The sequence below is a fragment of the Ipomoea nil genome, unplaced genomic scaffold, assembly GCF_001879475.1.
Source record: "Ipomoea nil cultivar Tokyo-kokei standard unplaced genomic scaffold, Asagao_1.1 scaffold0188, whole genome shotgun sequence".
NCBI classification, from domain to species: domain Eukaryota; kingdom Viridiplantae; phylum Streptophyta; class Magnoliopsida; order Solanales; family Convolvulaceae; genus Ipomoea; species Ipomoea nil.
The window spans coordinates 3215145-3236514 of NW_017616616.1; the positions used below are offsets into that span (position 1 = coordinate 3215145).

Sequence of the window (21370 nt, forward strand, 5' to 3'; positions counted from 1 at the left end):
TTCTCGCCTCCGACCCAACCAGGAGAAAACACATGGTCAAGCCTATTAACTTAACAACAACAAAACAAGCAACGGATATTCACTTAAAATAGAAAACAAATAGATTCTAAAATAAGTTCGATTCTTACCAACAGTTTTTGGGTCGAACCCGTCACAGAAGGTTTTTTCAATGCGATTCACTTATCCTGTGTGATTTTGAAGATTATTACACACGACTACACGAGTGAGATTTATTCATAAATATAGCAAAAATAGATATTGGGTGAGAGATTAAGCATAGATATTACTTTATGTAAAGAAGACAATAATAGCTTTTTAATTTCATGAATATTATTAGCTAAATTAAACTTGTATACTATGCTCTGGGCCAGATCCACCTTTCTGGATTTAGGCATACTTTCTTGTTCTTTCTAGTGTGGGCCAGATTTTAAGCGGGTATTTAGTTCGAATATTGAAATCATAATCAAAATCAAATATTTCATAGTAAAATTAAAGTAGATTTTAATAAAGGTAAAATGTGTTTGATAATAAACAAGAGCTAGAATCACTATCTTTATTCACCAAGTCTCACATGCAAGAGCGGTGGATCGCTTGAGGTTTAAATTATTAATAATAAAAAATGATCTCCACATCCTGGCTCCACAGAGTATATAAATCAATGTGATTCAATAGCTCAGCAGACATGATCAAATGTCGTGTGCACAAAGAATTTACTCACTTTAAACATAATCCACACTGCTGTTAGTGTAGTTCGAACCTTAGTCTTTTTTTCTAAATACTACTTACAGAACTAGTGAGTTAAACTCGTGCGGTGCGGGTTAAGATTTATAATTTTGATTGATACATTATGTGTATTGCATGCTTTTCAAAAAAAAAAAAAAAAAAAAAAAAAAGGAATTATGTGTATTGCATGAAAGCTGTATGTCTGGCCCTCCACCCAAAGGGTTAATACAACAACAGATGGAACAAACATTTGCCACCCACTTGGTACTGACATTCTTTCTTGTAAAAAGCTTACTATACTGACTTCCTTTTTCCAAGGTTAAATCTGCGTGACATTTTTTTTTTTAATTTTCTGTTTTATTTTTTTTTCTTTTTGGGTTTAATTTAAATAAATGATGCAGAAAATAAAAAAGAAATAAAAATAATATATGTTGTGCCGTGGAGACAAGGGTGACGAGGCAACCAAGAATGCTTGGCTTTAGCAAGACAGTGTCGATTGTCAACGCCCGTCCCGTCGTCCCTAATCCCCACCACCACCTTCCCCGGCCCCAACTCCTCCTCGGTAACCACCGTTGTTCCGCCGTCGATCTAGCTAGTGATCCAACATAATATATATAAAGCACCATACATCGAAATATATGTATAACTACATATATAGGATATGTTAGTGTATATATATATGTGTATAGAAGGTGTGCTAGTTTCAATATGGTCTTGCAAACTAGTTTTGCCTCCTCCTTGCATCGGAAAAATAATGATCCTATGCTGTTGACATAGGCAACTCAGTTGATCATAGGAATAAAGTTTGGGTTCAATAACTCGGATCGAGTCTCACCAGCGATAGTGTGGGAGCAATCTCTCAAAATGAAAAGACTCTTTGTGCACAATAAATAAATATCTAATTTCTATGTTCAGCTGAGTTACCATGATTTATATCCTCCCAACTCCGCAGAGTTGGGACGTGAAAACTTTTGAAGTTGGGGATTCAACCTTTTAGGAATAATAATGGTGGATGATTTTAGAGGATTAGAATTGTTGGGTAAAAAAAACAAAGGATCGTTGGTATTTTAAAAAGTAAATAATTAAGGTTGTGTCTAAGTGATTTCAACGTCACCAGTGTAGACTAATGTTATAGCATAATAGCATCACCCCTAAGATTTAAGCACTTTGGTCTTGAATAGTTGAATTACGTGTTTATATTGTTAAATTAGAATTATTGACAAATATAAAGGTCATGAGCTCGATTATTATCTATTATTTTCTTGGTTGAGCTTATCTACAGGGTATTTTTAGTATGATTTGTATCTCTTGTGTAGTTTAATTTGTCACTTGAGCGAGATTTACCCAGACTAGTACAGTAGCACACACCCTTAAATATTGTTTGTGATTTTTCTTTGTCACTCAAAAGAAAATAGAGTTACGTTATTGACCATATAAATATAAGGATGTCAATCTTAGCTCGAAATCAATGGGTCGACCCGAAGCCCATAAAGTTTACTAACAATTAAATTGATCAATTTCATTATGAAATTCTTTCAATTATTTTATCAGGGTGTAGAGAGCACTTAGCCTTGGAGATTCAACCCTTTGGGAGAAGAAGAGGAAAAAATTGCTAAACATAAACATATATATAGGAAGAGAATACAAGAATTTGTTATTAATGAGTGGGATTGCATAGAGACTTGGTAGTTGGGCAAGTGGGCCACGATGTGTTTCTTCATGCCACGTGGCATGTGCGACCGTTATCTGCGGTTAATTAGGGCATTGTTCAGTGTTCCTGGCAAGAGTGGCATTTATTGTGCAGGCCATGCAACAATGTCCTTCTGTACCCTTTCTTTCATCTTCCATGCATGATCTCCTATGGATGAGATCAGAGCTTGATGCATCTCCATTCTCCACCCCAGATTCTGGTTATTGGAGTGTCTTGTGTTCAACTAATTAATTAAATTTAATGTGAATTGATTCAAGTTCGTGGATATTATTTCAAATATTATTAAAGAAACATATGCTTTATTACAATGTCCCTACAAATCTAACAAAACTATTAATTTAGATTTATGACTTCGTTGAAATTTTAAACAGCGAATCAGATTTTAAATCGGTTACATACATAAGTATTGATGATTTGGGACATTATAAATTTGCAGGGAGTTGATAGTTTTTCTTACTATAGTGGGCGGGCAGTTACAAGGTAGTATCTATTCTGTACAGATTCAAATCTATAACCATTTATTTGAAATAGTAATCGAAATGCCATCACACTACATGATAGTTCACTTCTTTTATTTACTTTGTGAACCCTAAAAAAAATCATTTTGAGTTTGAGTTGCTGGAATGGTTTAACAAAAGTATCAACTCTTAGACCTCCTACCATACTTTGTCCAAATCTCATCAAATAATGAATCAGATATCAAATCAACTACATAGATATTGACACCTTGTTTAATTATTATAAATTATCAGTTTTGGAAGTGGAAAAAGATTGCATAATATAATGTTATATGACCATAGAAGAGTGTGCATAATGTTGTATTTCAAGGAATTTTAAACCCTTTTCTAATACTTTATTACTTGACCATATATATATTCTGCTAACAATCCAGCTAGAATGCACATACAATGTGCTCGTATATATAGGGGACACAGAGTTAATATATATATAGTTGAACATTTTAATTTGTCAACCTATAATAAAGGGTTGTCCCTTTATGGCTTTTGGCTTATTATATATAATAACATTTGGTAAGATTATCAAGGTAAAATTGTGGGCAAAAGTTGTGATTTAAATCACTAGAAGCCATATATATGAATGCATTTGTCCATCTAATCCAATGTAGCTTTAGCCTAATCATCTAACACAAAGACATGGAAAGAGGTACATACTCCACCTCGGAAGATGCAAAACCAGACAGGCTCTTGCTTTCTTGCTTCTCTTGTTCTCTTGCTCCCACCTCTTTATACAAATTATTATAAAATAATATCTCAGCACGAGTTTAACTCAATAGTTTAGTAGACAGTATTTAGGAGAAAAGATCAAAGTTCGAATCTTGATAGCCCTGGTGTAGGGGTTATGACCAAAGTGGACAGGTTGCTGATATAAAATGTATAGGTAGTAGTGAATGTACAATTTTATTTACTGTTTTTTTTTTATTATATACTTTTATAGTTGTTAGTGTCTCGTTTCGCTAACAGAATGTTGAAATGACCTTCTAAGCCGCAACCCCACTCAATTACTTCAAATCGTTACAATTTCAGCCCTTTTGCTAACAATTTGAAGAAACTTCATTAGGACGACCGGTAAATTATTTTTGTCACCACATAATTTTAATAAACCCATGATGTTTTAGTGTGTAACAAATATCTTTCTCTATCCCAATAGGCTTTAATTTCTTCCAACCGGTTAGTAGAACGATCGAAATTGCAACGATTTGATCATGCATAATAGTTAGGTATTAAAACCACCAAATGTTAATCTCAAAATATCAAAATCCCACTTTTCCCTAATACGGAGTATATAATACAAAAGAAACAATTTTTTTTTTTGAATTTGCATCCCCCCCCCCCCCCCCCCCCCCTAAACACCCACCTTTCTTCCTTGATATATATACGTAGTGGGAGGCTGCAAGTGTTTCTTCTTCTCTTTCCCTGATGGGGTTTTAATATGTGTATGTATTTGGGTCCCCATTGGTAGATATGTGAAAGAGACAAATAATAGGCCACCCATATCTTCATTCCTCTCTTCACACTCCCATCACCCATACATCTGCATGTTCTGCAGTTGAAACAGTTGAATCCTTCCAAAATCTGCATTTATTGCTCATTTTTTCCCCCTCCCACAATTAAGTATAAATTCTGCCATTGCCAATTGCCAGATCTTGAATCCCTCCAAGAAATCAATAATCTTTCAGCTTCTGCAATAACCCTAGCTAGTATAATGTCCATCATTTCCCATCTTCTTGTAGTTGTTTTCCTGTCATTCCTTTTCTGCCATGGCTCAAGTGCTAGGTGTTTTGGCCTCATCAACAATCAACTTCCAAAGAGATTGCATCTTCTCAGCAAGGTTAGTTTGTTCAGATACTAGTACTAGATTCTTAATTAGTTTTGTTTCTATTTATTTTGCATATGCATTTTGGCCCCGCGAAATATTTTTTTTTTTTTTTTAAAAAGGGTTAGATTTTGGCCCCAAAAGGTAGTTGAATGGGTGAAATATAAATTTGGAGCAAATTCAGTCAAGTTGGTATGACATGCAGTTAATTTTGCGATTACAAAATTTCAAATTTGACTCTTAATAGGAGCTGTGTATTGGCTTTCTTGGTTTAAGTCAATTAATATAGGTTGGTTTACCTGTCAACTAAATTTCAAATTTAATTCTTAATAGGAGCTGTGTATTGGCTTTCTTGGTTTAACTCTTAATACCTACCAACTAGGGTCACAAGACGAACTTCACTCAAAATCTACCTTCAAATAGTAGATGCAGACTTTTGTTGACAAAAAGGTCACAAGTTTAATTCTTTTCAAAGTCATCTTGGTCGATCAGGTCTGCTGCACATATCTTTCTAGTACAATTTACCCTTTTAGTTTGCTTGGAACGGGATTTAGGGTTTCCTCCTCACCCAAAAATGTTGGGTTTTTATTTTTTATTTTTTATTTTTTTTATTGTGGTAGTCAACAAGATCTAATTTCGATTAATGTTAGAGGTAAAACCCTAAGCTAATTAACAAGATCTAATTTCGATTAATGTTCGAGGTAAAACCCTAAGCTAATTAACTGTTGGTCTTGTGGATTTTGTGATGTTTGCAACAGACCATGACAGAAGAGAAGCTGAAACATTATAGGGCTTCCACTTCATCAGTGCCGGAAGAAGAATCCATTAAAATCAGCGATAAGAAACATGAGGAAAAAGCAAGAAAAGAAGCCCATCATCATCATGATCATGAGAAGAAGAAGAAGATGGGTAATAAAAATGGCGAAAAAGATGGTGCAGTTTCTTCTTCTGTGACATGGAAGGTTAGAGAGAAGAAGAGGGGAGAACCACAGGCAGAGTTCAATTTGGATTATTTACCGGCAAGAACACACCCTCCTGTCCACAACTGAGAGTGATGATGAGATCATGCGAGCATATATGTCGGTCTTATGTAATGCTGGTAATTAATGTCTTTAATTACGTAATTAGGATTTAACACTGATGATCAACGAGGAAATTACCTAGTACCACTGGGTCGGCCTGGATCTTCCTAGCTAGCAGTACTATATATATATATGCATGAAACCCTAATATATATATACCTAATCATTATGAATATATAAATGATATATATATATCATGTCGATTCTGATCATTTTATTAATGATATGGTATGCAATATATGTGATGACTCTTTTCATCTTGGATCAGTATCGTAGAACAATATATACTCCTTTGTTTTTATACATTTAATGAGAAATAAGAGAGTTTGATATTTGAATTTAAAGACTCTATTATTATTTATTTCAATTTTATTCTTTGTTTTTATTTTATTAATATTAGATCACATCGACTATATTGCAAAATTGTTCATATAATTAAAATATTTGGGACCAAAATTGATCTAGAATATCCATTTGTGTGTTTGTGTGAAATTTATACTAATTAGTTTCTGTTTGCTTTGCTTTATTAATTATGAGTATATATGCCAATGACCTTGTAATTTAGTGGCACAAAGTGGCTCTTTAAATAGGAGGTCGACATCTATTACATTGTAATAGAGTCAGTAATCGTACTCAAAAAAAAAAAAAATTATGAGAGTATATATGACAAAGATAATGTTGTTAATATAATTTTTTTATTCATTAAACAGGTACTAATCAAATTATTAACAGAAAAACCTAGCTCTTTGTTATCTTGCTGATGTTTTGCGTGTGTGTGTGTGTATATATATATATATATATATATATATATATATATATATATATATATATATATATATATATATATATATATATATATATATATTTATTTATTTATTTAGTACACACGGCTGGAAAACTCACGATTTTTAACCCTAGCTGATGTAAAGAAAAAGAACTCAACCAAGAAGGTGTTGTCAATAGTTAAACTCGTGATTTTTAAATACAAAAATTATGTTCTACTCACTTAGTCACTCTGTCGGGGTAAAAAGAATAACATACATTAAACTTCTAATTTAATTATTAGCTTAGTGAAATCTTAAATTATAGACTTTTAATTCGAACAAATTAAATTTAGTTTGTTGAATGATTTTTACAAAATGAACATAATTAGTCATTCAATATTCACATAATAAACAAGTGTAGTATTTTCTCAAGAGTTTCTTAAAGAGGTTAAGGCCGGAAAAATGATAATTCTCAATTTCTCATCCCTAAATTATATTTATATATAAAAACAAAAAAAAAAATAATAACACTTCTAATTTCGTTCTTCAATTGTCTACATTTTTTTTTTTTAAATTTTTTGTCAATGACTCAATTGCTTGTGAAGTGCTTCTTTAACCCAACATTATTAGAACTTAGAAATGAAAATAACAACTAACTTCCCAGGCCATATAATTGATGGACAAAAAGTGGCGACAAATATAATTAAAGGACAAAAACTATTTTTTCTTTATAGTTCATGGACAAAAAATCATTATTTTTTCCCGAAATGGGTAGGTGCGTGGATTGAGCATGATTTTTGTTTCAAAGGATCACGAGTTTAATTTTTGTCAACACCCTCTCATCAGTCGAGCCCGTCACTCAATGTCTCCCTAGCTAATGCAATTTACCTCTCTTGTGTGATTTGAGTGTGTTATTGCACAAAAATAATGTTTACCCATTGTATATTATCGAGCAGTGGTTGTGAATTTCCCTCTGAATCATAATTTTTTGCAAAATCAATATTGTCGGTTGTGTAAAAGTCAAGAAATTAAATGTGGACATCCTTACTCTCCTAACCCTTACTATGAATTCATTGACGGGTCAACTTTTAATATGTTTGGGATGCATTGAATTTGTGATCATAGTTTGACAATCATATACAAAACAGTCATAGATATTGTTGATCTTAGCAATGTATGTATATGTCTGTCGTCTGAGACGTGCGACATTATTTATGATGCGTCATAGGTTGCTTTCACTATATTATGGTGGCTGGTTGTGTCATAAATGGAGACGATGCAGAGGTTGTTACGCTTCAATTTATTGCACCCCGGCCAGGATTTAGTTCATGTATTTTACCACCGCCATTCCTCCATCTTTAGCGTAGTAGAAGTTGCCGATAGATTCCAGGCCCACTTGACAATGTATATTATGTAGACCCGAAAATACTACATTTACTCCCACACACAAAATCTTGATGTAGACACTTGTATGGGGACCCACATGAAAAAACAGCCTAATCTTGATGTAGACACTTGTATGGGGACCCACATGAAAAAACAGCCTATCAACGTAACGCCTACCACATCAGGGAATATGATTTAGGAGTTTATGTAGTAGAACTCTATGTAGACCTCACCTTGCGACCCTAGTCGGCAAATGACCAAAATGGGGTAATGAAAAACTAGCCTAATTAGATTGTCGGACTGGTTTTAACTAAAAAGGCCAATATGCTGCTTTCATTGAGAGTCGAACTTATAACCTTATAACTAATTACCAACCTAATAACCCGGTCAACTTAGTTAGGATTACTTTGCTGGTTAGGCTCACAAAACGAATTTAACATAGAACGCACTTTAATTTTCACACCTAGCATGCAAACAACCTTGGTCTTATCTAGACTTTTATGCACACACAAAGATACAAAAATTATCAAAATTAATATCGCGTGACACCATAATTTAAGAAATATAAAAGGAAAGTTGTTGGAATTTGCATAAAAGAGAGTGTGAACATATGCAACATTAAAAGAAAATAAAAAGTGAATAATTAATCATTTCAATGACTTAATAACTGGTTTCCAATCAATAATAATTATGTATCCAATAACATACTAACATCAACTATATATGAGCTCTGGTTTTGATTTGGATATATATGATTGTGTTGCATGATTGTATAGTTGGATGTGATGGACACTAACAAGATCCATACATTTAGGATGTACATTGTTGTAGTGTTTTTATTCAATGTTACTTGAGTACTTGGATAATATGATTGTGACAAATGATAACATTTTCTTATATTAGTGGACAAGCTAGCCATTTGTATGGTGCTACTAACTTATGTCATGTCATCCCTTATTAGTCCTGCGACGATGCATGCATGATTCTTGCAAGTCCAACAATGAATGATTATTTAGTGCTGGACCCCCATTGGATTATATTGCTAAGTCATAGGCAAAACATAATGAATTCCACGTTTGAATCTTTTTATTTAGATAAACGTTGAGTGTATGTCGTCGGTCATGTTTTTTCTCATATGTTCACTATTGGAAATTATGGAATTTCCGACCACCTGAAAGTGATCTTAAATCAAGTCAAAAGTCTTGTTCCGACCACTTTTGGTATCCGGAAAAATCTTTGTTATTATTTCCAACCCCTTTTTACTTTCGACTTGATTTAAGATCACTTTCAGGTGGTCAGAAATTCAATAATTTCCAGTAGTGATTATTGAAAGATGACAAGTGTTGGAGCGTAGTTTCATATGTTATTGGAAGATGATTCGTGTTAGAGTGTATTGAATGAAGCGTACATTGCAACAAAACAAAGCAGAAGGAAGCGACAACACCTATCTTCGTGGTTCGAACTTGAATTGGGTTCGCTAAGTGGGTCGGGAGTGTAAGGGCGACAGCTCCCGGCCCCCAAGTTACAATACTAGGGTAATTTTGTAAACGTACATTTAGGGTTGTGTTATGCGTCATGTACGTAGGCTCTCGATTGAACCACATAAACTCATTTTCTTTAATTTCGTTTTCTCTTCTTGATCTCTTGATCCCCTTTTTTGTAACACTAGTAAGACGCCAAGAAGATCCGAAGCAACTACTTTTTTATAACCTTGCAAGGTAGACCTTAGTCTGAACATTGTGAATATAATACAGGATCATCACAAATTATGAATTTTTAAAAAACAAATTCTGAACATTTAGTATATAAATGGTGTATCTTTACATTCGGGTCCACCTTGCAAGTTGGACCCGAGTCCACAGAATAATTTGCCCAATCAAAAAGATTGGGCCGTTTGCTGAAGTTTTACACTTCTTCATTGGATTTTCGTTAGATTAATTTGGGCTTAGGCCTGATTTCCTTAACATTTCATTCAAATAACCCGGCCCATTTAAGGTACCAGATGTAGTTTAAGTAAACTCCCGCCAAATTGACATTAGGGATTTCAATTTCATAGCTCTTCTTCAACTCTACTCTCAGGGGAGACCATTTTCAGAGAGATAGTGAGGGAGAGAGAGGAAAAAATGGACGTGAAAGAAGCAGGGACTTCGCTGGATTCACTCATCTCCGCCTTCAATGCTCGCATCGCCGAGCTTCAGCAGCTCGTCATCGCTCGAAACAGTTCAGTACTCCCAATTCCCAAAACAATTCCTTTTTTGTGCAAAAAGCTTTCTTTTCAGGTTTCGTAATCTTAGGATTTTCTTATCATTATGCGGAATTTTTGCAGTGTATCCTGCGAGTAGTGTCTCCGATTTATCTGCCGTCGACTCAGCACTAAGCGGAATGGAGCTCCAGCTTCAGAAGATCCGAACCCGGTTGCGTGAAGAAACTGAAGCCATTCCCAAAGCTAAAGTATTCATCTGCTTTCCTTTTGTTCTGTGTATATTTCTTGCGCTAAATTGACCTTTCAACTTTAATTTACTAATCTGGACTTGCGTGATTTTGTTCATAAATATAGGAAGTTTAAAATTCATGGTATTAGAAGTGCCTTTTTAGGTGTGAATTGTAAAATAATTATGTTAAGATACTAGCTTGCTAAGGGGTTTGAACTTAAAAAAAAAAAACTGAGATTGTGTGCTTATTATCACTTCAGAAGTTGATAGAGGCATCACTGCAACAACAGAAGAAGCTGCAAACACTTGCAGCTAATATGCCATTGAATTTGTCTGGAAGAATGACTTACACTACACAAGATACAATTAAGTGGTAATTCAGCTTTCCACTTGGATACACGTTTGTACAAATTTATTTGGATTGAATGAAAGTTCATGCCGGTCTAATTTGTTTGTGTTTTTACTCATACCTAGTGTCCAACCTGAACCTTGTAAAGGTGACTTGAGTTTTGAGTCTCTGAAAGTTGAGGAGCCTGCACCCAGAGTAAGTACCCCTTGATTTTCTAACTACATGTACACGGTGATATTTCTCTTCTTAATCCACCAGAAGAAAAACAAAACTTGGAATTGTTTTGGGGTACCAAGTGGGAGTAATTCCTTCATCTGTTATCATATTTTAGGAGAAAAAGGGCCGTGCCTCGCCACCTCTGTGGTACCTAAGTGCTGATGATCTGAATTCCTGTCCAGCGTAAGTATATTCTGTTTCTTCCGATGCAAAGCCAGTGGATAAACCTATGATTTCTGTCAGTGCTTATTATATGTTATGTTAGTTTCCTAGATTTAAGATGACTGAAATCTAGGTACATGAGAGGGAGGCTCACTCTTGATAAGGTCAATGCAGCAATTAATGACATGGCGATGTATGCTGAAGCAAATTCCCAGCTCATAACAGCCCCTAGAAAGAAGGTGTCGGTCTTTATGATTGCAATCTTAACACAATCTAACAAAGAAACAAAAATGCATGCTGATTATTAAATTTGTGTATGCAGTTGACAGAGAATATCATCGAGAGAGCAATGGTAAGTCAACTCAATCTTGCCTGTAAAAGTTGATAAATTTCAAATATTATCTACAATGGTAAATAGCTTTCTAATGGTTCCATCAGATCCTGATTGCTAGACCCCTATTAACATGATCAAACTGTCTATCACTGTAGCACAAGTATAACATCAGTAACTCCAATGGAAAAATTGGTTCCATCGAATTCCTGTTTTAATTGAATGTTCATCTTATTCTCCCTTCCCTTCTGGTTACTTCATTACTTTGGGAACCTGATTGTATTTGATTTAATTCCTTGAAATTAAAATTCCTCATGTATTGCAGGAACTAAGAGAGATTGCAGCAACAGAAGCAGTTAAGGGGAAACATTTCTTTCTTGAGTCTGACATTAAAGGCCCTTCACTGAAGCTCGACAATACAGGAAAAGCAATATTGACTGTGAGTGCTTTACTTTGACACACTTTCATGGGATTAGGTTGTCTATCAATTACCACACAAGTGACCCTACAACTACATTGCTACCTATTTTTCTATTTGCAGGTCCTTAGACACACTGGTCGTATTGGTGAAACTCGAATTTCCCATCACCGCGTATTCCTTCTTGTAAGGCCTCAATAAAGTTGCTAAAACTATGCTTCTGTGGACAGTACTTGGCATGATGATATACATCTTGAACAGTCACTTGTGTAATGATACAAGTTCCAGCTAGTGCAACTTGATGTAATGGAACCCTTGACAAAAAGAATGGTATGTAGTTTCCAGTATAAAGAATTTCATAGAAATGAAAATGAAACTACACTAAGTTAAAGAGTTCTGAGTTAGACTTTCTCTCGAGTAAAAGTCAAACTTGCAGGTTATGTTTAAGAGTTATGAGTCAAACTTTCTTCTGAGTAAGAGTTATACTTGCGGGTATGACCAGAGCTGAACTCGAATACGACTCAATGTTAGGTTATGCTCGAGTAGATTGAAATGGCTCAAGAGTAGAGCAAAAGGTTATAGTAAAGTTGAATATTTGAACCAAGACCTTTGGTATATGTCGTGTAAAGATAATGTTGAAGATTTGATCCTAGACATCTGGTATATGTCGTCTTCAAAATTGGATAAAAATGGACAAAACAACATGAGTACGCAAAGGCATAAAGCTCGTGATATAATTATCACTTTTTATTGTGGTGTTTTTTTTTTTTTTTTTTTTTTTGCTTTTTTAATGTTGTTGATGTTGAATGTTGAATGTACTAATGCAATTTAATACACACACAATTTTGGGTATGTATTTTTGTTACTTTATTATTTATTATTTTATAAAATAAGCACTAAAATTTTATAACTTGATTAATTTAGATTCAACTTAAGCAATACTCATAAAGTCTGACTCATTTTATAACATGGTGCATCCTTAACAAGAGTTAAATCTCTGATTTTAAATTACATTATCTTCGTTCCAAAGATATGATGATGTCCATTGCTCCCTCTAATCTTAGAAAAACTTTAGATGTTGTCACGTGAACGAATTTTATTTGGTAAAGAAAACTTAATGAATAGAAACGATGTCCAACATAACATGACATCTTAGCATAAAGTAAAAAATAGAGTAGAAAGTAAAAATACACTTTGACTTTTTTTGGTAACATAATTAGCTTATTAGTCACGACAGCACCCGCCATCTAGGCGCGTAATTATTTTTTATTTCTTACTTTTTCTTGCCAAAAAAATTTCTTTTTTACTTTCTCATTTTTTTCTCTTCTCTTCTCCTCTCTCCTGCTTGATACCCAAAAAAATTACAAAATTTTTAGTCATGTTTTCATCGCCGGTAGAGGTAAGTGTTTACGTGTTTTTAACATGTTACAAATAAAATTATTTTAAAAAAAAAAAACAGGAAATGGCGGCTACATGGATCTAGTCAACGTTCTTTTCATGAATATAAAAAGTGAGCAAACTTGTCTTCATAAGAATTCCGACACATATCTTTTACCGGACCACTACGCTATCACTGGACTTGACAATGGCGGAGACTCTGAACGTGGCGGTGATCGGAGCCGGCGTGGCGGGGCTATCGGCGGCCCGACAACTCAAGAGGAACGGTCATCGCGTTGTCGTCTACGAGAAATCCGACCGCCTAGGCGGGATATGGGTTTACGATCCCCGCGTCGAGTCCGATCCATTGGGCCGTGATCCGAACCGGGAAGTGATTCACGCCAGCCTCTACAAATCTCTCCGGACCAATCTGCCCGTACATTTAATGGGATTTTCCGACTACCCATTCCGCGTCACCAACAACGGCCACCTCTCCAACTTTCCCGGCCACGCCGAGGTGCTTAAGTTCCTCACCGAGTTCGCCGCCGAGTTTGAACTCGCTGAGCTCATCCGGTTCAACACAGAGGTTATTCGAGTTGAGCAGGTTGACGGAAGCAGGAATGGGGAGAAGTGGGTCGTTGAGTCAAGAAGAACGAGTCAACTGAGTTCAGAGGAAGAAGTGTTTGATGCTGTTGTGGTTTGTATTGGCCATTATACTCAACCTAGATTAGCAGAGTTTCCAGGTATCTTCTCTCTAAGAGTTTTTTTTTTTTATATAGTTTTTTCCAATTTTGGTACCTTCCTGACAATAATACCCTTCTCAAATTATGTCATGACTATTTATCAAAAAATTTAATTTTGGTACATGACTATTTGAAAGCAATTGTTATATCGTGAACGAGAAAATTTCAATTTTGGTCATATGACTATATGGGTTTTGTTAATTTCAGCACGACTTTTAAAAGTGTCAATTTAGTATCTTGACTATGTAATTTTTATCAATTTTGGTCACTCCGATCAAATTACCGGTCAAATTTCGTCGGAAGATTTTAATAGGTAAAATAATGAGGGTATTTTAGTAATTTCACATCTCTTCAATCATTTTCTCCGACTAAGCTTCTTCCCGGCGACAACCACTCCACCGCCGCCGCCCAAAATCCCATCTTTGAGCGCAGTTTACAGTTAAAATAATGAGAGTATTTTGAGGTGTGCTGCTGCGACGGATTCGCCGGAAAAGATGAATTCGTTGGAGAAGAAGGAAGAGATGTGAAATGACAAAAATACCCTCATTATTTTAATCTTAAAATTTTTCGGCGAAATTTGACCGGAGTGACCAAAATTGATAAAAATTGCATAGTCAAGGTACTAAATTGACACTTTTGAAAATCAGGTGCTGAAATTAACAAAGCCCTTATAGTCATATGACCAAAATTGAAATTTTCTCTATCATGGACAGGATCACACAGAATTCATGTTCATAATGTACAGAATTCATACCCTTAAATTGAAAATTTTGATAGTCCGGACCAAATTTGAGAGGGGTATTATTGTCAAATTACCAAAAGTGTAAAAAATTTCTTCTTTTTTTTTTTTTTTTTTAATATAAAGATGGTTTTGTAAATTCTTTGAAAAGGTTGTATTTTGATCATTGGCTGCCATTTATGTGGAATAGTATACTGGATAATGAAATTAGTTAAGTAACTGATACTGTTTCAACTTCTGGATATCTGCAAGGCATTGAAAAATGGCCTGGGAAACAAATTCATAGTCACAACTACAGAGATTCAGAGCCATACAAGAATCTTGTAAGCTGTTTAGGTTGCTGTTCTTGTTTATTCCAAAATGGATACACAAATTAATTATGTTCTTGTTTCTTCTTTTTTGGGGTTAAAATTATGTGGTTGTTATGCACACAGGTTGTGGTTTTGATTGGACATTCAGCTAGTGCCCATGATATCTCCAGAGAGATAGCCCTTGTAGCAAAAGAAGTTCATCTTTCATCAAGATCTAAGGATGTTAAACTGTCCAAAGTTGATGGTTATCAAAACATGTGGCAGCATTCTAAGGCATTCATCATTCACCCTTAGTTTTGTTTTGTGTTATGTTGTTTTTTGTTTCTATTTTAAGGAAGTTGGGGATGATTAGGCATAGCAACAATTTTGTTTTGTTTTATGTTTTTTTTTTTTTTGGTGACATTGGCAAAGGGCTATAAGAAGTAAATCAGTTTAGGCTGTCCATAGTTGATCAGCTCAAACCAAGAATACCCTTAGGCCGCTTACACTAGGAGTTGAACTTGTAACTTAATGGTTACCAAGACTGTTAAACCAACCTAGGTTGAGGGACTGACAAAGGACTACGAGAGGTAAACCAGCCTAGGATAGGTTGCCATAGCTAACCGGCTCAAATCAAGAAGGTCCATAAGTCGCTCCCACTAGGAGTCAAACTTGTGCTTTATGGTTACCAGTTAAACCAACCTAGATTGCTATAGCTAACCGGCTCAAAACAAAAAGATCCTTAAACCGCTCCCACTAGGAGTTGAACTTGTAAGTTGTAACGTTATGGTTGACTATTAAATTAAACTAGCTTAAATAGTTAGATTGTCCGATCAGTTCAAACCAAGAACACTCATAGGCCGCTCCCACTAGTCAATAGTCTGACCAACTTGGCTGGGTTCCTTTATTTTTTCTTTCTTTTTTAAGGAAGTTAGGGATGATATGATTAGGCATAGCAATTAGCAACAGTTTGTTTGATTCTTAAAGGCATTGTTTCCAGTCATTTGCAAGGTTTTGAGTTTTTATGCTCCAACATGCTTGCAGAAACTGCATCTCTTACTCTCTTTTGGGTACTTATAGATTGACCATGTTGATGAAACTGGGGAAGTGGTTTTTGAAGATGGAGAGTCCATTCATGCAGATGCCATTCTTCATTGTACAGGGTATATATGGTTCCAAATCAATGCATATTTACTCCTTTATGTTTTTCTTTTCAGCTATATACCGGAATTATGGTCTTTGCCTCTTTGAAAACACGATTGAATGGTTGAACGTTTTCCAGGTTCAAATATGAATTCCCTTTCCTGAACACAAATGGGGTTGTAAATGTAGATGACAACCGCGTTGGACCGTTGTACAAGCATGTCTTTCCTCCCGAGCTTGCGCCTAGGCTCTCGTTTATTGGAATACCTTACCGGGTATCATCTTCTTCTTCTGCAGCCAAAATAGTTTTTTTTTTTTTTTTTTTCTTGACAGGATTAAGAGTTTGTCTTGATTGGCAGGTTATCGTGTTTCGAATGCTGGAGTTGCAAGCTAAATGGATAGCTCAAGTTCTGTCTGGCAATGCCCTTCTTCCTTCAAGGGAGGAGATGTTGGCTGATGTTGAAGCACATTATAGGCAAATGGAGGAGAATGGAATCCCCAAGCACCACACTCATTGGCTTTATAACTATGAGGTTCTTGAAAATTCATTCTCTCTATTTACTTTTTTTGGTGTAAGTGCTAAGATTGTGGGGCAATGGAGGTAACGCTAACCACTTTGGTCAGACTGTTCGCTTCAAACCACAAGGTTTCAAGTTCGACTCCGAGTGACTGGTTTACCTCCTTATGGTCTTTTGCCAACTAGAGTCATAATGTGTGCACACACTCGGGTAGTACCCTAAGTTTCCCCCACACCACTGCTCGACAGAGCACTTGGGAGGATGTAAATCACGGTGGCTCAATGGCTCAATAGTTAGGGTCAAATACCGGTGCACACAAGGGATCTGTCCACTTTGGGCATAATCCCCACACTGTGACTGTCGAAGTTCGAACATTGGTCTCTTCTCCCAAATACTGCCTACTGAACCAGTGAGCTAAGCTCGTGCGGGCAGAATATGTACAACCCTGCTATTACACCAGGATGGATTGTAGATTGACAAGTTATTTTGTTTTGCAGATGGAGTACCTGGACTTCCTTGCAGCCCAAGCTGGAGTGCCACCAGTTGATCCTGAGCTGAAACAGATGTTTTACAACCTTTTCAAGTTTGCCTATAAACATGGATTTAGTTCTGCATCAAGGGATCTGTGGGATGAAAATTGGAGACCAGAAGAATAAATAGCCTTATGTATAGACACTTAACTTGGTCATATATGTGCCTTCATAAGCGATTCACGATATCTATTATAGAGTCATACATAAACGATTCACAATATTTGTTGTAAAGACTCTTACACCTACAATTACAAGCCTGCGCCTACTATAAGATTACAAATTTACCATTACAACAGTAATTTACCCATCTACTATCCTGTCAGACCGATGGTGTTGTGAGAAAATTTCATCTTCTATGGGACAAGATTACAATTACAAGGTTCATAGCAATATATATATATATATATATATATATATATATATATATATATATATATATATATATATATAACCATTATGGCATCATCTTGATCAATATTCATCTTCCCATGTGATCTGAAAAGTGAAAACCACAAATTTATTCTGTGTTTGACATCTTTGGCAAAATCATATGTATAAGTTTCCAAGAATGTGTCTATCCTAGTAAAAGAAGAAAAATGTTCTGTGTCAGACAAATACATAATGTCTAAAGACCCAACATTTTAACACCAACACAAAATATACTAAACAACAAATGGCTTGAGATTGATTCACAATTCTGTCGAAAATCGCCTCACCCCACAATCCTGTCAAATAGCGTCTAACGCTTCCTGATGAAGTACCCGAGCAGAATACCTAGTAGCCCAACGAGCACCACAAACAACACCGAGAAGCCGCCTGCTTTGCTTTTGTTGAGTTCTTTTCTTACTGCCTCCTGCAAAATGGAAATATTGGAAGGCGGGGTTATCTTTTAGCAGAAAAGATCTTCACGAACAAGTTTAGATGAGAATCTGGTCAGAGTAACAATACTAACACGAGAAAAAAAAAAAAAAAAAAAAAACTAGGATATTTTATAGCATACCAGTTCCTGACGTAGCTTCTGATTCTGTTGAACCGCAGAACCTTTCTCCTCTGTCAGCCTTGAAATCAAAGACCAAGCCTGACGAAGAAAGATGTTATTCGTTGTTAATGAATCGCAACAAAGGCAAAACATGAGATAAAATAGTTAGCTTATCAGCCAATTTTGGCTTATTTGACCACTATTAGCTGTTTGGCTTGGTTAAAAAATCGATATAAGTGTTTGGTTAATTAGCTTTTTGTAGCTTCAAAATGCTAAAATTCATAAAGCTGCTCAAAGCAACTTTTTCAATTAGCTTTTTGAGAAAAGAAATTATACCAAACAACTATCAGCTAACAGCTAATGTTATCACTTATCAAGTAGTCATACCCTCTAACCCAATCAGTTAACAGTTATTGGTTAACAACCGTTTACCAAACAGGGCCAATAGGATTAACAAATGATCACTAATATACGGAAATGAATCTAGCCTGTCATTGAACTAGTAGGAAAATGATAGTAATGAAGGATATATAACAAGCCCACCAGAGCTGCCACATCACACAAGCACCCCGGGTTTCACCGCTCCAATTCATCTTGTAAGCTAAATAGGTAGATCAGCTAAACTCACAGAGACGGTGTATAACTAAGTTTTTTGTAATTTAAATAACCGGAGCCCATCTTTTGCAAATGAAATATGAAAAAACGAGGAATGGGTTAACAAAGCCCCAAAGGTAGAACACAGAGTGACAGTTTTTCGTGATGACAGGCAACTAGAATGCTTATGATGAAAGGCACAACATAGACATCTGATAAGTGTTTCATGAAGATATCTCTACGACAACTTGAAATAATAAAATACGAGAGAGTTCTCAACAATCTTTAGCAATTATTATGACAAGCATGAATATTCAGATAATATATACAAGTTCTGATGTGGATGGGTAAAAAATTATTCACCTCAGAAGATGCTAATTTTTCTTTGGGCTCCTCCAAAGACCTTGATACCTGATAATAGTAAGAAATATCGACAAATTTAACACCAAAACTAAGATAAAGGTATACACACACACACACACACACACACGTATATATATACACCACACTTACAGCCTGTGACAACGAAGAAACTTTAGTTTCATTCTCATTCAAAGCTCTTGGAGGAGAACCCTCTTCAGATTCTTCCGGTACTGGTGAGGGAGGATTGGCGGGAACATAAACAACCCTCAATTTAAGTTCATTGATAACTTTCCCAGCCTCCATATTAAACTAAAAACAAATTAACAGGAGAAGTGAGTCCATAAACTATCATGAAAACAAAAATAAAAATAAGAATAAAAGACGATTAAAGTACAGAATTCAGTTGATGATCAAACAAACCCACCAATTCCGGTGACAAGTCCTTAGACGTTGAACCATCCGGTGCAATAGTGCTCTGAATTAGGAACTTATCCTTGGGTTGCATATCAGGAGGAGCCTCCCTCGGTGCCTGCATTGTAACTACGAATTCCATACACAAAAGTATCAATACAATTAGGCAAACTATCAAAACTACGAAAATTTCAACAACAACAATAATAATAAGCTACAAGTTTTACCAATAACATTGCAGGTGGAGTTGGGCAATACAACACCAGCATTAGGGCGAACACAATACTTCTTCGGGTTAGTCGTTTTAACCTTTTTCCACACAAGAAACCAATCACTCATACAAATATACAACAACTAAGATTAACCATCCCAAATATCAAAATATCAAACCGATTCGAATCAACAAACAAGAATTACCTTGAAGGCAATATACCTATCAGTCTTGTTGGTCAGTTGCAAGGAGCATGTACTCTGCTTCCTCAACTCAACTTTTTCAGCATAAAACACAGACAAATAAGCATCACTATTCATTCAATAAGGGAATCAATGCTTCAAGCTCAGAAAGTCAAAGCTGTGTTAATCAATTAAAGTAAAGTAACTAAATAATGAAAAAAAAAAAAAAAAAAAAAACAAATTGAAATCCTGGCGAACCCAATTCACTGCTCGATTAAACTAAGAAATCTTGTATGGATAAACGAAATAAAAATCAGAACTTTATGAACTTACATTGGAATTTCAGTTCTGCGGGATAAATATTCAGATAATCCCCCATGCCCATTAGCTCCAAAGCTTTGAATAACTGGGTTTACGAGTATACAGGTGCGGGATTGCAAATTTGGATGGAAATTGAGAAAAAAAATGAAGAGCTAGGGTTTCTACTCTGGTTGTTGAATAATGGGAATATATAAAAACACCATTTGAAGAAGACGACTGAAATGAAACTCTTATTTGACTATATAAATATATATTTTACTTAATTAAGTAAATTACACCAATTTCCCCTCTAAATTTCTCGTAATTATCGATTCCTCCCTCTTGGAGGGTAAAAATGGGAAAGGGATTGAGTAGCAGAAATCTGCAGAGCAATCATGTGTGCCAAGAAAGGCTGAGTTGGCTTATGGCTGTCTAGAATCCCAAATGAGATACCAACCCAATATTAAGATTAATGTTGTATTTAATAACTATCATTATATTTTCAATTATATCACAAATGTTTTAAAAATTTGTCTTATATTGTTGCTTTCAAATTAAATGATGTTGAGTGGTTTAACAAGGGTGTTAAGAAATGTCACTATTGATGGTGTGGTGAAGTTTTCATATGACAAGTTTGACAATTGCTTGATGCTAATTAAGTTATTAATGTAAGTTATCTACTTATGTATAGGTTTCTAGAAGTGTACATTAAATATGTCTTGAAAATTACTGTATAAAATTAGTTGTATATCGACTAAATAAATGTAATTGAGCGTCTAATTAAAAAAAATTATATAATCTTTTTAAATTGACAAATAAATACAATTAAATCTAAATGTTATCTATTTAGGATGTTCTCAAATTGTATTAGCTAAGGTAAATTTAATAATAGACATTTAATTTGTTAACATTCTAGATTTCCTTCTCCTTTCAAAAGCCTATCTGAAAGAGAATCTAGCATTTCTTTGTTGCAAATAATTGTTGTTCAAAATTTATTGTTTAAGATGTTCATACCATATATACTAATATGCATAGTGTTTTGTGGTAACATGTTATGTTTTGATACTTATATGGATCAT

The 21370-nt window shown here is 35.1% G+C and overlaps 4 protein-coding genes across 7 annotated transcripts; 3 read left to right on the forward strand and 1 right to left on the reverse strand.

Annotated features, from left to right (window-relative positions):
* The first annotated feature begins 4357 nt into the window (after positions 1 to 4357).
* On the forward strand, positions 4358 to 5960 carry LOC109183454. 2 transcript variants are annotated; one of them, XM_019333552.1, is made up of 2 exons: positions 4358 to 4783; positions 5524 to 5960. In XM_019333552.1, exons 1-2 carry the CDS (start codon positions 4658 to 4660, stop codon positions 5815 to 5817), a joined length of 420 nt encoding a protein of 139 aa, XP_019189097.1. In that variant the 5' UTR covers positions 4358 to 4657; the 3' UTR covers positions 5818 to 5960. The 2 variants fall into 2 exon arrangements, with proteins under 2 accessions (XP_019189097.1, XP_019189104.1); XM_019333559.1 differs by having other exon boundaries at positions 5527 to 5960.
* Positions 5961 to 10053: 4093 nt separating this feature from the next.
* LOC109183415 (spindle and kinetochore-associated protein 1 homolog) lies at positions 10054 to 12236 on the forward strand. 2 transcript variants are annotated; one of them, XM_019333510.1, is made up of 9 exons: positions 10054 to 10220; positions 10327 to 10451; positions 10693 to 10805; positions 10907 to 10976; positions 11113 to 11180; positions 11293 to 11398; positions 11482 to 11511; positions 11816 to 11929; positions 12032 to 12236. In XM_019333510.1, the coding sequence occupies exons 1-9, from the start codon at positions 10124 to 10126 to the stop codon at positions 12107 to 12109; spliced, it is 801 nt and encodes a 266-aa protein (XP_019189055.1). In that variant the 5' UTR covers positions 10054 to 10123; the 3' UTR covers positions 12110 to 12236. The 2 variants fall into 2 exon arrangements, with proteins under 2 accessions (XP_019189055.1, XP_019189049.1); XM_019333504.1 differs by having other exon boundaries at positions 10054 to 10176; positions 10280 to 10451.
* Positions 12237 to 13461: 1225 nt separating this feature from the next.
* On the forward strand, positions 13462 to 17522 carry LOC109183403 (flavin-containing monooxygenase FMO GS-OX-like 2). Of its 2 annotated transcripts, XM_019333493.1 has the most exons (8): positions 13462 to 14028; positions 15020 to 15090; positions 15202 to 15351; positions 16138 to 16220; positions 16340 to 16475; positions 16560 to 16733; positions 17216 to 17393; positions 17425 to 17515. In XM_019333493.1, the coding sequence occupies exons 1-7, from the start codon at positions 13494 to 13496 to the stop codon at positions 17372 to 17374; spliced, it is 1308 nt and encodes a 435-aa protein (XP_019189038.1). In that variant the 5' UTR covers positions 13462 to 13493; the 3' UTR covers positions 17375 to 17393; positions 17425 to 17515. The 2 variants fall into 2 exon arrangements, with proteins under 2 accessions (XP_019189038.1, XP_019189030.1); XM_019333485.1 differs by having other exon boundaries at positions 17216 to 17522.
* A 196-nt stretch (positions 17523 to 17718) lies between these two features.
* LOC109183438 (vesicle-associated protein 1-3) lies at positions 17719 to 20687 on the reverse strand. The gene is made up of 8 exons (XM_019333533.1): positions 20325 to 20687; positions 20016 to 20086; positions 19826 to 19907; positions 19612 to 19727; positions 19338 to 19496; positions 19188 to 19235; positions 18252 to 18329; positions 17719 to 18104 (listed from the first exon to the last, which is right to left on the reverse strand). Exons 1-8 carry the CDS (start codon positions 20374 to 20376, stop codon positions 17991 to 17993), a joined length of 720 nt encoding a protein of 239 aa, XP_019189078.1. The 5' UTR covers positions 20377 to 20687; the 3' UTR covers positions 17719 to 17990.
* Positions 20688 to 21370: the final 683 nt, after the last annotated feature.

What these genes read in the sequence shown, in the direction of transcription:
- LOC109183454 (XM_019333552.1), top strand. Translation starts at nt 4,658, where the DNA reads ATGTCCATCATTTCCCATCTTCTTGTAGTTGTTTTCCTGTCATTCCTT. An exon ending in GATTGCATCTTCTCAGCAAG is followed by an intron (nt 4,784 to 5,523) that starts GTTAGTTTGTTC and finishes TGATGTTTGCAA; the next exon opens with CAGACCATGACAGAAGAGAA.
- LOC109183415 (XM_019333504.1), top strand. Translation starts at nt 10,124, where the DNA reads ATGGACGTGAAAGAAGCAGGGACTTCGCTGGATTCACTCATCTCCGCC. An exon ending in ACACAAGATACAATTAAGTG is followed by an intron (nt 10,806 to 10,906) that starts GTAATTCAGCTT and finishes ACTCATACCTAG; the next exon opens with TGTCCAACCTGAACCTTGTA. An exon ending in GATCTGAATTCCTGTCCAGC is followed by an intron (nt 11,181 to 11,292) that starts GTAAGTATATTC and finishes ACTGAAATCTAG; the next exon opens with GTACATGAGAGGGAGGCTCA.
- LOC109183403 (XM_019333485.1), top strand. Translation starts at nt 13,494, where the DNA reads ATGGCGGAGACTCTGAACGTGGCGGTGATCGGAGCCGGCGTGGCGGGG. An exon ending in ACATGTGGCAGCATTCTAAG is followed by an intron (nt 15,352 to 16,137) that starts GCATTCATCATT and finishes GGGTACTTATAG; the next exon opens with ATTGACCATGTTGATGAAAC. An exon ending in ATTGGCTTTATAACTATGAG is followed by an intron (nt 16,734 to 17,215) that starts GTTCTTGAAAAT and finishes TTTGTTTTGCAG; the next exon opens with ATGGAGTACCTGGACTTCCT.
- LOC109183438 (XM_019333533.1), bottom strand. Translation starts at nt 20,376, where the DNA reads ATGGGCATGGGGGATTATCTGAATATTTATCCCGCAGAACTGAAATTC. An exon ending in AAAAATTAGCATCTTCTGAG is followed by an intron (nt 18,330 to 19,187) that starts GTGAATAATTTT and finishes TTTCTTCGTCAG; the next exon opens with GCTTGGTCTTTGATTTCAAG. An exon ending in AGAAGCTACGTCAGGAACTG is followed by an intron (nt 18,105 to 18,251) that starts GTATGCTATAAA and finishes TCCATTTTGCAG; the next exon opens with GAGGCAGTAAGAAAAGAACT.